This window comes from Theobroma cacao, chromosome 10, assembly GCF_053813885.1.
Source record: "Theobroma cacao isolate CCN51 chromosome 10, ASM5381388v1, whole genome shotgun sequence".
In the NCBI taxonomy this organism is placed as follows: domain Eukaryota; kingdom Viridiplantae; phylum Streptophyta; class Magnoliopsida; order Malvales; family Malvaceae; genus Theobroma; species Theobroma cacao.
Genome location: NC_142648.1, coordinates 4,098,306 through 4,112,467, shown reverse-complemented (window position 1 = coordinate 4,112,467; position 14,162 = coordinate 4,098,306). Strand labels below are relative to the sequence as shown.

The window sequence follows — 14,162 nt, the reverse complement described above, 5'->3', positions numbered from 1 at the left end:
CATGGCGTGTAACAATAATATTTTTTCAATATAGCGTGAACAATAACATTTTTTCCAATATGACGCGTAACATGTTTTTGTACCTTACGTGCAACAACAATATTTTTTTTCAACATACCGTATAACAACTTTTTTTAACCATGGCGTATAACATGTTTTTGTACATGACGTATAACAATAATATTTTTTTTTCAACATAATGTGTAACAACTTTTTTTAGCCATAGCATGTAATATGTTTTTGTTCATGACATGTAACAATAATATTTTTTTCAATATAGTGTGCAATAACATTTTTTAATCATAGCGTGTAACATGTTTTTATATATGACGTATAATAAATTTTTTTTTTCAACATAGCGTGTAGTAACCTTTTTTAACGATAGTGTGTAATATATTTTTATACATTATGTGTAACAATATCATTTTTTTAATATGACTTGCAATATCGTGTAATAGCATGTAACATTATTAAGAGTAATTTTGTTTAACTTAATTAAAAATAATTAAAATTATAAAAAAAATTATTTTTAAAAATATTTTATCTTTAAGAGTTATTTTTTAAAATATCTCTTTATATTATCATGATTAGTAATCTTACATAATAAATCTTGTAAGAATCAACAATTAGAAGAAGCTTGGGTTTGAACAGATCCCCTCCACTCAGCATCCTCAATCCCCTTTACACTGGAAGTCCATCAAGGCTCCTAAACTATGTTTTTCCATTTCAAATTGAACAACTTGCAAGTTTTCAAGGGTTATATATATATATATATATTTGTTGATTTTCTAGTTTTCCCAACCTTCAAATAAGAGTTCTGAACAATGTAGGTTGCAGATATATTACAATACAATTAATTAACTAATTAGACTACAATACTATTAATTAAATAGAATTGGATTATAAATAGGATTAACTTTACATATACATACATCATTCATCTCTGTAATATATATATATATATATATATTCAATTTTTTTAGCGTCATCAAGTCTGTTTGTCTTTCTCTAGTTTTTCATTAACTTTTCCGTTAGGTTTAGGGATTTTGTGTGTGTGTGTGTGCAGAAGTAGTCTCAAATTCGATTGTGTTTCTGATTTTTAATTTGAAGAAATCTTAGCTCCTCTTTTACGACAATGAATCGCAAGATTATTGGATTAGAAGAGGGATTGGGTTATATGCAGGATGGGATCACAAAGATTGAGAGGATTTTGGAAGGTCGGCCAGAGCCGCCATTTAACTCAGAAGAATACATGAAGCTTTACACGACTATCTACAACATGTGTCTTCAAACGCCTCCTGATGATCATACTCAGCAGCTTTACGACAAGTACCGACAGGCAATACAAGGGTATATTACTTCGACGGTATTGCCATCTATAAGAGCGAAGCACGATGAGTTCATGCTGAAGGAGCTTGTTAAGAGATGGGCCAACCATAAAGTAATGCTCAGGTGGCTATCACACCTCTTCTATTACCTTGATCGCCACTTGATTGCCTGTAGATCACTTCCTTCTCTTAAAGAAGTTGGGCTGCTCTACTTCCGTGATCTGGTATATCGGGACGGGCATGTCAAAGTCAGAGATGCTGTAATTACTCTTATTGATAAAGAACGTGAGGGAGAGCAGGTAGACCGAGCGTTATTGAAGAATGTGTTGGATTTTTTTGTTGAGATTGGGATGGGACAGATGAACCGTTATGAAGAAGATTTTGAAGCACACATGCTTCAGGACACTGGTGCTTACTATTCACGTAAGGCATCAAACTGGATTCTGGAAGATTCTTGTCCAGATTACATGTTGAAGTCTGAAGAGTGCTTGAAGAAGGAAAGGGACAGAGTGGGTCATTACCTGCATTCAAGTAGTGAGACAAAATTGTCAGAGAGAGCGCAACATGAGTTGTTGGTGACGCATGTTAATCAGCTACTTGATAAGGAGCATTCTGGATGCAGGGTCTTGCTTAGAGATGACAAGGTGGAGGATCTTTCCAGGATGTACAGGCTTTATAGTAAAATACCTCTAGGCTTGAAACTTGTTGCTGATATATTCAAGCAGCATATTACTGCTGAGGGTATAGCTTTGGTTCAACAGGCGGAAGATGCTGCAAGTAGCAAAGCCTCAAATGCTGCAGCTGGAGTGCAGGAACAGGTCCTTATCAGGAAAATAATCGAGCTGCACGACAAGTATGTGGAGTACGTGACTGATTGTTTTGAAAACCATGCTCTGTTCCACAAGGCCTTGGAAGAGGCTTTCGAGGTAGTTTGCAACGAAACTGTTGCTGGCAGCTCAAGTGCGGAGCTTTTGACAACTTTCTGTGATAATGTCCTCAAGAAGAGTGGAAGTGAGAAATTAAGTGATGAAGCCATTGAAGAAACACTTGAGAAGGTAGTTAAGCTGCTTGCCTATATCAGTGATAAAGACCTCTTTGCCGAATTCTACAGAAAGACGCTTGCTCGGCGTCTGCTTTTTGACCGCAGTGCTAATGACGATCGCGAAAGGAGTATTCTGACTAAGCTAAAGCAGCAACGTGGTGGACAGTTCACTTCGAAGATGGAGGGCATGGTCACAGATTTGACATTGGCAAGAGAAAACCAGGCCAACTTTGAGGACTATCTTAGGAGTAACTCAGCTGCACGTCCTGGGATTGATTTAACAGTTACTGTTCTTACCACAGGATTCTGGCCAAGTTACAAATCATCTGATCTCAATCTCCCTGCTGAGATGGTCAAGTGCGTAGAAGTTTTCAAAGGGTTTTATGAAACAAAAACAAAACACAGAAAGCTGACATGGATATACTCACTGGGAACCTGCCACATTAGTGGCAAGTTCGAGCAAAAAACTATTGAACTGATTGTCTCAACTTACCAGGCTGCTGTCCTCCTGCTTTTCAATGCTTCTGATCGTCTGAGCTATTCTGAGATCATGGCTCAGTTGAACTTGACCCATGATGACTTGGTCAGATTACTACATTCGCTGTCATGTGCCAAGTACCAGATTCTAAGTAAAGAGCCGAACACAAAAACCATCTCCCAAAGTGACTACTTTGAGTTCAACTCTAAGTTCACGGACAAGCTGAGGAGGATTAAGATCCCTCTCCCTCCGGTGGATGAAAGGAAGCAAGTTGTGGATGATGTCGGTAAACAACGGCGTTACGCTATCGATGCTGCAATTGTGCGCGTAATGAAGAGTCGGAAAGTTCTGGGCTACCAACAGTTGGTCTCAGAGTGTGTTGAGCAGTTGAGTCGGATGTTCAAGCCTGACATTAAAGCCATCAAGAAGCAGATTGAAGACCTCATCACACAAGAATATCTGGAGAGAGACAAGGAGAACGCAAACATGTTTAAGTACTTAGCCTAAATTAGTCTTTGCCTATGATGAGGGCAACTGCACCCACTGAAATCCTAATATTATTGATTACTTAGGTTATAAGTAATGACTAATTAACTTGTTAGCTTACAATATTATTAATTAATTAAGTTAAATTTAGTTTTATATAATTTGTTATTATTTACTTTTTGTAATATTTACTTCTGTAATATATACAATTTCATAATACAAGATTTTTCCTTTTATAATAATGTTACTCGCATCAATATTACTCCAATAATCAGTCATTTGTTTTGTTTTAGTACCATCTTTTAACATTTTCTTGTTCATGAAAAACTTGTCCAAGCATTCATATCTCTTTTAGAAACAACAAATCCAGCCTTTAATGATGATTGAAGAGTATATATTGAAGTCTAAATTTGATCCATTTATCGTTATAATTTTGCGGTTTTAATTATTTCAATTTTAATAAAAACAATTCATAATAGTAGTGAACTTTTATCGTTCAATTTGACTATACATTTTTTTACTGATGAAAGGACATGCTAGTTTGAACTTCTTTTTATCATGTGACACGTAATAGTACAAAAATAATTTTAGTTTTTATAAATATCTAATTTTTTAGAATTTCAAAACAATATTAATCATTGTTTAATTAAAATAAAATATGATAGTTTGATATTGATATGTGTCATGAGTCGGACTTAAGCTCAATCCCATGTGACTTTAAGTTCTAAAAATAAAGTTTAAGTAAATTTATAAATCATGGATTCACATTCTCAACTCAAAAGACATGTTTGATAGGTGGTGAAACACTATATTTCCAAGACCTATCCCATTTCTTATTGATTCTATCCCACCCAATTATACAATGTTCCTGTTGCATTGACTCTTTACCGGTAGAGGAGAGAGACTCTTACACTAGTTTAGGTTCACCTCAACCCTTGTATCTCTCATGGGAGACCCGGATCATCTTTGTATCTTTCATGGAAGCTCTACATTAGTAAAGATTCGAGTCGGCTTTGATACTATTTGTCATGGGTCTAAACTTAAGCCCAACCCCATATAGCTTTCAATTCTGAAAAAAGAACTTTAAGTAAATCTATAAATTATGAACTTACGTTCTCAATTCAAAAAACATGCTTGATAAGTGGTGAAAAACTAATATTTATATTCTCAAAGCCTACTTTATTTTTCACCTATGTGAGAATTGTAACATATGTCATATAATCAAAAAAATTAATCCGTCTTAACATGACAAGTCATCACAAAAATATCGCTATCATCCATGTTAAAAAAATTTTTAACATTGTTACCAATTATTTTTAAATCGATTTTTAATAAAATCATAACAATTAAATTTATTAAAATTAGAATAAAGAGATTAGACTGTTAGAGAAGGTTTAAATTTAAAATTTAGATAAAAAAGTATACTTATATATAGAAACAAAGTAAATTATACATATAGTACTCTTTGGATTGCCTCCTAAAATTATATCAGACATATAGGAACAAAGAACAGAATAGATACGCCGAAAGATGTTATAAAGTCACTCAACTTCTAGCAGAGTGAAACTTCTCGCGAGTATCCAAAGGACCCCTTTGGATTTGTTCTTTAGTAATAGCTGCAAAAAGAGCAAATAAAAAGGAAACAAATAAGAGAATATAGAAAAAGTACTTGATCTATTTTCCATAATTCATTATTCTCAGCAAATAAATATTTTATTTATTTGTAAAATAAATAATTAAAATTTGTTTTAATGTTGCCAATGCTAAAAAAAGAAAAAAAAGCAGAAATCTTCAATATTACGTGTCAAAATAGAGTTCGCATACTCGTAATTTACAACTACAAACAAGGGCAAAATAGGCATTTGATAAACTCAATTATTCTTTTCTTTTTTGGGTCTTTGAAACTCTATTGAATAAGTAGGCAACGCCAACCCCTCAATTTTCTCGTTAAATCTCAACCAAAAACACCGGTTCTTTTGGTACGTCTTCTCTCACTCTCGATTTTTCTCTTTAGATTTCTTTACATTTTCTTCACAGTTTCTATCATTTTCTCATTTCCCATATTTTACTATTGTTTTGTACTCCAGATCACTACTTTTTTAACTCAGTAATTCGATTTGAATTGTATAAATCTAAAGCTCTAATTTTTCCCCTTTGATCTGGCAATTCAGTTAATGGCTACTTGACAAACACATAAGTTTTGAATTTTTCAATGAAAAAACCGTGATGGGTATTTTTTTTTTCCTGCCTTTGTATGGACCTAGATTCAAGGGGTTAGTTATTGATACCAATTTGCTTAAAAATTGGAGTTTCATTTTTCGTTTATGATGGTGGTCATTTTAATGATATTGTACATGAGCTAATATAAAATGGGTTTTTGATATTGTGGAAGGAGATTGCTGATTCTGAATTAAAAGAGTTAAACTTTGTTTTTTTCTTGTTGTTGTTGTTGTTGGTGGTGGTGGTGGTGGTTATGGCATTATTGTAACTTATCTTGGTGATCAAATAATGTTTTTTATAATATTTTTATGTAATGATGGATTTGGATCAGTACATAAAATGTAGTGTTTTACCTTGAAAACAAATTTAATCTGCAATAGGCATGAAAATTTGGTCCTTGGGGTCTTGGAGGTTTCTTTGAATTTTAATTTGGCTATGGATCTAAAATTCCATTGGAAATTGATGACTTTTGTGCAAAAATTTAGTTATTCGATCATAAGTTTTGGGATTGTGAAGGGAAGACTTTATGTCTGAAGCTTAAGTTTTCCATTTTATCAAGTCAAAGTGGTCTTTGATGATGCTGGATGTTATCGATCTTGGAAAATGTTGGCACCTTCTCTTGGTTGCGGTAGTATATGTTCGTAGAAAATAAAGATCCCTGATGAATTTTATGAAGTTACTAAACACATGTGCAGGCTTATATGTATGCCTTCATGTACACAACGGAATGCTTTTAGTGACCACTGAAACCACATTTGAAGATATAGCCATCCTATGTCTCTGTTCTATTGGAGGCTGTGTTTACTACCTCTTATTCTTAAGTTCTTGACCTCTGACTGTTCTTTTTTTGACTACTAACTTCCAACTCTGAGGACCCCAATTTTGCTACCTGATGCTGTCATTCCAATGGTTTTGTTTTGTTTATTTTGTTACTGGTTTTTATTGCAATTTATTCAATTATTAAAGTACTATTTTTGTCATAAAGAAAATCAATTCTTAATTTCAGAGTACCTGTAACAAAATTCAGCAAGTATGGAAGCCAGCAGGGGCCAGAACGGTATTCAACAGCTGCTAGCTGCAGAACAAGAAGCTCAGCACATTGTCAATATAGCAAGAAATGGTAAGCAGTCATCTCATTTTCTATATTTCTCATACCTGGACTTGTGAAATTTTCTAATCTTTATGCATTTTTTATTGTGTTGCGTTGATGCAATCTTAGTTCAAGAATAATGAGATGCTAGTTTATGTGGCGGTTCTGTTTATTTGTTTAGAAGCTATATTTGATAATTACAGAACATATTTTGAACACATGATCTCACTTGATATAGACACTTGGTTAAACAACAAAGACACACATAATTTGAAAATGTATCCTCAATTAAATTGGTTGTAATAGTTTCCACAACATACAGCCTTTCTTCCTGGTCTTTTAGTACCAAATCAGATCTCATCTCTTCTATCATAAAATATCATAACTATAATGCTTTGCTGTTTGGTTATTGCTACTACCATTTCATGAAGGCTAAGATGTGTAGTAAACATAGGAGAGTAGTTGATTTGGCTTTCTTGGTTGCTGTTATTGTGGTAGTCATTGCTTTTTATGGAGGTCCTGTTGTTGACTCATTTTTTTTATTTATCCAGCAAAAATGGCTAGACTAAAACAGGCCAAGGAAGAGGCAGAGAAAGAGATTACTGAATTTCGTGCTCAAGTTGAGTACGAGTTTCAGAAGAAGGTAGCAGAGGTATGAACTAGTGAACCTAAAAAAAATTGGAAAATATTGATTTTTATCTGTTCAAATGACAGCAATGTGCTAAAAATCTTAGATATGAGCTGCCAACCCTTTTTTGGCTTCCATCACAATAGTAATTAAAATTTAAAAATAATTGAATCTTTTGTGGAATCTGTATGTTGCTTAGATTCTCACAATTATTGATTGAGCATTGACTCAGTTATAACTTCGTTCATTTGCATGTTTCCTTGGTTTCTTTTGCTATTTCCACAGTTATCTGAAATCTTTATTTATGCTGCAACTGAACTCTAAGTGATAGAATTGCTTTGAGACCCAAGTATCTGTGATTCAAATTTTAACTAAGGTGTATTCATGGATTACCATACAGAGTAGTGGAGACTCAGGGGCCAATGTGAAGCGGCTTGAGCTAGAAACAGATGCAAAGATCAATCACTTGAAGAATGAAGCTGCAAGGATATCTCAAGATGTTGTACAGATGCTTTTGAAGCATGTCACAACTGTGAGGAACTAGGATCTTCCATGAGGCTGAAGGTGTCTACTGCCTTCATGCCTGTATTTTAATGTCAAAACATTGAGCTAATGTTTGGCTACAATTTAATGTCATTATTTCATTTGTGGTTATCTTATTTAAAACATGTATTGGTAGATCATTTTCCTGTTCTGAAATAAAGTTTGATGTGTGCACCATGACGTCAGTTCTCTTTATATTTATTAATGGAAAACAATTATCACATAGGTTTTCCAAATCAGTTCCTGGAACTTGATCTCTATTCTTGATGAGTTATGCATTTTAACTTCCTGCCAATCCAATGGCACTATGTAGAAGTATTTGGAACCTGTTTGTCAATATAGCAACATTTCTTCTATTTGTTCAAATAGATAAAATGAGTTTATGAATGGAAGGGATGCCAGTATTACAGAAGGTGCCATTCAGGCTCTCTTATTCAGCCAATCCTGAGCTTAAGCACCAAACTTTTTCCCAATTGTTGCTAGTATATTTTCTTGGAAACAGGGAAAAGTAATAGAAACAACCTTTAATATATTCCAAAGACTATTGGTAAATGGACTATTAAACAAATTGCAAGTATCAATTAAGCAATTGGTATAATAATACAGACAGATGCAGCAGGAGGCATGTTTATCCTTCTCAGAAATGCAACGCCAAGAAATCCTGTAGGATTTGCTCCACCACTATCGCACAGGCAAATAGTCCTACTCCAAAAAGTGCAGGCTTGGGTCTTGTTAATGCCTTCTGATGAGAATCCTCACCTTCTCTGTTTTGCATGGCCCAAGCCATTGCTGGTGGGAGAACTCCATACAGCAGTGTCATGCAGTATCCCCCCTGCACCAATTTACCAGCAAAAAGATCAAAAAAAGCCCAAGGCTGAATGCCATTTCACGAAGCCAACCTATGGTCCTCTTAACTTACAGCAATATCTGTAGCAGCAGAGAATGCATCTGGAACTGTTGTTGAGACTAAAAGAGTTGGAGTGACAACCATCGCCATTGCTGTGAAGCTGGTTTTATTTCTTCCCCACCAATTTGTCAGCCCTGAGGGTTTGTCTGGTTTCTGCTGTAGGTCATCCGGTGTCAATGGTGCTATCTGTATAGCTTTAACAATTACACAGTATGTTGAATGAACTGTGAAAAAATAATTCTATACTAAGACGGAAAGTTTATTTCTTCATATCCCTCTGCATGCACAATTCTCAGTTCACGTCAGAGAGAAAGAAAAGGATGAGTGGAAGGGGGAGTTTATAAGTTAACCTGCATTGAAGAAGAATGCCATGAGAGGTTCTTAAGCTGCTCCTTAAAGAACTCTGAGAAGCCTAGGAGAGTGCCAATCATTGATGTTCCTACTGCCAGAAGTGAAAATGCTTCTACCATGAAGGAAACTCCACTCCATTTTACCCTTAGAGGATTAGGCAAGGAGGATTTTGCAATCATAGTTTACTGAGAGGATTTGCAATGTAACATGTAGAATCGTAGTTTGAATTACCTCATAAGCAGTTCAACAGGATCAACAATCTGGTCAGCTTGTGCTGACAGGCCAAGTGCAATAGCATCCCAAACAAGCAATGCCAACAATGGGACAACGCTACCAAGCAAAACTGAAACCCTTAACCGGGTAAGGTCACTGCCTAAATAAGCACAAAGCACTGCAAGAAAAGTACTAAAATCATAAACCAAGAGGCATTATTTCAATGCTTGGAAAAATCTGAAGCTTCATCTTAAAAGAGTAGTCTTTTTTATACCGGGTGCTATATCATGGTATACCAAAGAAAATATCATGACAGGAATGGTGGCTGGAACTTTCCCCCAATCACCACTTCCCTCCAGCCCTGACCACCCTCCGAACACAACTGCTAGCGCTTCAATTGCAATTAATAAACCTGTATATCATTTCCTCCACATTTTCAACATCCATATGTTGCTAAACAGGGTATTTCCAATCAAAGGCTACCAACTATAATCAATCAAGATAAAAATCTAAAATGTTGTCTAAATCCTACCTATCGTGGAAATAGTGAGCCATTGGTTGACTTGATCAGTGGCTTGGGTTCCACCAACAGAGATAAGCATGGTAAAAATTCCAGTAAACAAGAAGCCAGAAACTGATTCAGGAAGATTGATCAAATGGAAGAGGATTTCCCCAGACTTGGAACTGTATGCAATCATTGAAGTGTAACCCAAGAAAACATAGATCACTGTGGCCAAAGTTCCACCCCAATCTCCCAGTGTTTCTTGGGCCATTGTCCTTATGGAAATTACCTCAAATTCACTCTCCTCTTCCTTCTTCCCCTTCTTTCTCCGCAAACCAACGTTTATTTCGATGAGCAAAAGTGCTTCAATTAGCAGAAATGCCCAGCAAATTATCAAGGATATTGAACTTGGAAGCACACCCTGTAAGTGAAAAGGAAGTTAAACATTACTTACACTCTACAACCAACATGGCAAAACTATTCCCAAAAACTTAAAAACTATACACCCTGTTAAGAGAAAGCACCGTACAGCAGGAGAGGCCTTCTGTGGGAGTGCAAGTATCCCTGATCCAATACTAGTACCAATAATAAGAGCAACTGCCCCAGCTATAGTTCCCTTTATTCCATCTCCCTTGACAGGATCCTTTTTCACTCGTATCAGATTTTCTCCCTCCTTTGTCACATAGATTCTTTGAGTCCTCCATGTCTTTCCCTTCTGCTTCCATTGGCAACCACAAGGATATTTGTTGCTGCTAGGACCAACCCAAAAAAAAAAAAAGGGGTAAAGAAACTGATCATGTAGAAAAATATTGAAATGAAGGTAATATTTACATCATACATCCTGAATTTGAGGCAAACTCTGTTCTTTCTTTGGTGAATTAGTGCCCACTTTGGAATTATGTTTGCATTTTTTATGTGCGTTTTGGGAGTGAGGGAAGAAGATGAAGGCATGCACTTTCTATCCATGGACGACAGAAGAGTGAAAACCATGTGGAAATGGATAGAAGCATCCCAAATATCTTGGAAGTGGACCACATTAGAAATTTAGAACTTTGATTGCTTAGCCACAGAAAAATTTGTCTATATATATGGGACCATCTAAGACTTCCTCCGGTTTCTCAATGTTAGTGCATTCTATTACTCAATGGTGCCACTTTGTGCTTTCAAGTCATGATCTTGGACACAGATTACCTCAACTTTTTTGTGTTTCTTTGTTCAATTTGACTGAAAATAATTCATAATGTATCAGTTTACTATTCCATCTCTCAAATACCAAATTAAAAATCTATGAATTCTTTTGGTTCTTAACAAAGAACCAACATATAGAAATGGGTCTTTGTCCAGCTTGCTAATTCAAACCAGGCTCATTCCAAGGCCCATGTAACCATGACCTGGGTACACAAATTTATGGACCTAAGATTTTGAATGGCAAGAAAATGGGCCAAAAACTTAACCTTTTGATAATGGCCTCTTACTTGGCAATTGGCAATGGTATGGCCTAATTTAGATGCTTTATAAGTTTTCTTCTTTTGGTTACGGAGTGTAGGACCGAATTCAGAGGTTAAAATTTCGGAAGATAAAAAAAGAAGAAACTGATAAAATAAGGTGGAATATGATTGTCATTTTGTCAACAAATTGTCAAAAGGGCACAAGGGAAATGACATGGTAGGGTTAATAGGGTAATGGGCTGGTGATAAATGTGAGTGACCATGAGAGTTATGGAGTTTGAGAGGGGTGAGGGAGGGGTCTGGCAATTTGAGAAGATTGGGCAATGGCAATCCAACAAAAAGAAGGGAAGGCCATCAAGAAACATTCAAGAGAAAGCTATGATATTTACTGTTATCTTATTATCTTGTTCCGCTGTCCCACCTTGCAAACACACACTCACTCAGTCCTCCACTGGCAGCTGGACTGAGTGAGTGAGTGAGTGACTTCCCCACCACCCTTCACGCCCATCCCCTGCCTCAATAAATGCCAAACCACACCATTAACACTCTCCCACACGTGCATACATCACCACAGCTGTTTTCAGTGTGGCTTTTTGTTTTCTTGTCTTTCAATTGTTTTGGAGGAGAGGGATGTGGGGGGTGAAGTTTTAGATACTAGCAACTGATAGCTGGGTATGAGACTAGGAGGTCAAAGCTTTATAAATTTTGTAAAAAAAAAAAAAAATTCAAACCCAATTCTTTAAAAAAAAATAAAACCCTGATTCTCGTGCTAAAATATCAAGATTAGTATATAATTTTGTTTAATTGATATTGACAAATATTAAGATTGTGAAGCATAGATAGTATTTGAAGTATTAAGGACATCATAATTCCTGTGTTTAACCTCAAAGAGAAGTAGCATAAAGCTGAATTTGGAGCCTAGTTGGCGTCAACTATAATTTATTCCAATCCAAGGTTAATTACTTAATGGGGACTTTTTATCTTCTATTTTCTTCCCAAATCAATGACTTTGGTCACTTGTGACTTTGATAAATCCCACTTAATCTAATCATGCAAATAGAGACCAACTGCCGTGATTAGTGGACTAAAAATGCCTTTTGTCTTGCAAGTTATTAGCCATTAAAGACCAGAAACTAAAGAAGAAAGCTGTATATGCACCAATGGAATCCCTCAAACATGGATGAGTTTCAGGCCGAATAAGCTAATGACAATGGAAAATAACAAGTTAACCACTGCATATAGATACTAATGTGAACAAAGAGATATACGACTCTCCCAAAAAATCACAAAAAAAAACTCAAAGTTCATTTCATCCTTAAAAAATATAAAATTCGTGATATTCTACTTTCCTCAATTATATTGTAATATTTTTGTATTCACTTTGATTCAATCCAAACTTATTTCGACTTGAGATCTTACATTAATAAAAAAGTAGATAAATTCAAATACTACTTATCATAAATTCGTATTTATAATTAAAAAAGCATGTGAAAAAAAGATTTCATTCATAAGTTAAAAATTCATCTTATCACTTAATAACACAAGTTTCGTGACGTATGGTTCCAAATTCGATAAAGTAGCATGTGTTGCCTTTCAAACTTTTTTGGAAAAATAGAGTTGAAAAAATTGGAAAATGTTGGTTAAATCCTCGGAGAAGTCAAGAAAATCATGCTATTCCAGGTAAATGTCTTCATCATTAGCACTAAGCTTAGGAGCAGTAAAGCTAGTGGAGAACGATTTTAGGCCACAAGCTTAGCAGTGGGAAGCTGCACTTATCGATAACAAGTCAGGATAACAACACTAATTTGCTGCACGAAAGAAATGTGGAACTGTCTTTATCCCTCCACTCCTCAGGAAGAGTGATGGGATTTAATCTTTCCTCATGTTTTTGATTTTTTTGGGTCCAATGCTGCATATGAATTCAATGATTTGATCATAGAAAAACTTGTTCATCACTATCATTTATTCAAATAATAGAATCATAAACCTTTTTATAACTTAAAATGCAACCTTTAACATTCATTTCTCCAGAGTTTTTAGACAATAATAATATGGAGAATTTTTTTAAAAAAATTATAATTAAATTTTATGCACATTTGGTTAATGCACCAACAAAAATTATAATTATAATTTTATAATTTTTAACATACATTTTAATAAAATAAATTGATATAAAGGTTTGAAGATTTCTTTATCAATTTCGTCGATAATATTTAATTACACAATTCTTATTATAAATAAAATTTTAAAATTTTTTAAAAATTATTGAGTTTGTTGAATTATGTCTCGAAACGTAATCGATTATATCAAATATGAAATATTTGAATTTAAATCCATACTATTCTTATAAACAAAATATTTCAAGTCAGATCTTAAATTAATTCATTTATACTAAAAATAAAAGGAAGAACATATTAATAAATACTAAATTTTTCTAAAATATAGTAATACAAAAATTTACGGAGTTCTCTTTTGTATAATATGCTTTGATCACACCTTTGACTTTAATCGAAAAATCAACTTTTACGGTACTTAAAAACAAAAAAGAAAAAGGAAAAAAAATAAATTATATTAATTGAAAGGAATACTTGAAAATGTCAAATAATTTTTTTAAATAAAATAAATAAATTAGAGCATTGAAGAGGACTTCACGTCATGAACAGTCCCTCTCAAATCAAAGAACCAAACAAGTTCTACTGTTACACGTCTGACTAAACTTTGTTTTGGCCTTCACTTAAAATTACTTTGTAGCCCCACTTAACCATTCTATGAGTTGCATTAAATTAATTTTATAAAAATAAAATTAAAAAGTAAAAGAAGAAAAACCCATCTTTTTATTTTTACTATTTCTAAAAATTATACCTATAATAATTATATAAAATAAAATAAAAGCTCTTGCATAGTGAGGGTGCAATATAGTGTTTTT

General features: G+C 34.4%; 2 protein-coding genes and 1 pseudogene across 5 annotated transcripts; 2 read left to right on the top strand and 1 right to left on the bottom strand.

The window, feature by feature from the left end:
- The first annotated feature begins 1,097 nt into the window (after window positions 1-1,097).
- Window positions 1,098-3,396, top strand: LOC18586388 (cullin-1 pseudogene; annotated as a pseudogene).
- Window positions 3,397-5,178: 1,782 nt separating this feature from the next.
- On the top strand, window positions 5,179-8,054 carry LOC18586387 (V-type proton ATPase subunit G1-like). Its single transcript, XM_007009761.3, has 4 exons — window positions 5,179-5,313; window positions 6,561-6,674; window positions 7,196-7,296; window positions 7,673-8,054. The coding sequence occupies exons 2-4, from the start codon at window positions 6,587-6,589 to the stop codon at window positions 7,814-7,816; spliced, it is 333 nt and encodes a 110-aa protein (XP_007009823.3). The 5' UTR covers window positions 5,179-5,313; window positions 6,561-6,586; the 3' UTR covers window positions 7,817-8,054.
- Window positions 8,055-8,219: 165 nt separating this feature from the next.
- LOC18586386 (uncharacterized) lies at window positions 8,220-10,822 on the bottom strand. Of its 4 annotated transcripts, none has more exons than XM_018129482.2 (8): window positions 10,627-10,822; window positions 10,318-10,537; window positions 9,819-10,209; window positions 9,561-9,698; window positions 9,305-9,464; window positions 9,073-9,217; window positions 8,735-8,878; window positions 8,220-8,647 (listed from the first exon to the last, which is right to left on the bottom strand). In XM_018129482.2, the coding sequence occupies exons 1-8, from the start codon at window positions 10,776-10,778 to the stop codon at window positions 8,453-8,455; spliced, it is 1,545 nt and encodes a 514-aa protein (XP_017984971.2). In that variant the 5' UTR covers window positions 10,779-10,822; the 3' UTR covers window positions 8,220-8,452. The 4 variants fall into 4 exon arrangements, with proteins under 4 accessions (XP_017984971.2, XP_017984972.2, XP_007009822.3 ...); XM_018129483.2 differs by having other exon boundaries at window positions 8,735-8,875; XM_007009760.3 differs by having other exon boundaries at window positions 8,735-8,908; window positions 10,627-10,820.
- Window positions 10,823-14,162: the final 3,340 nt, after the last annotated feature.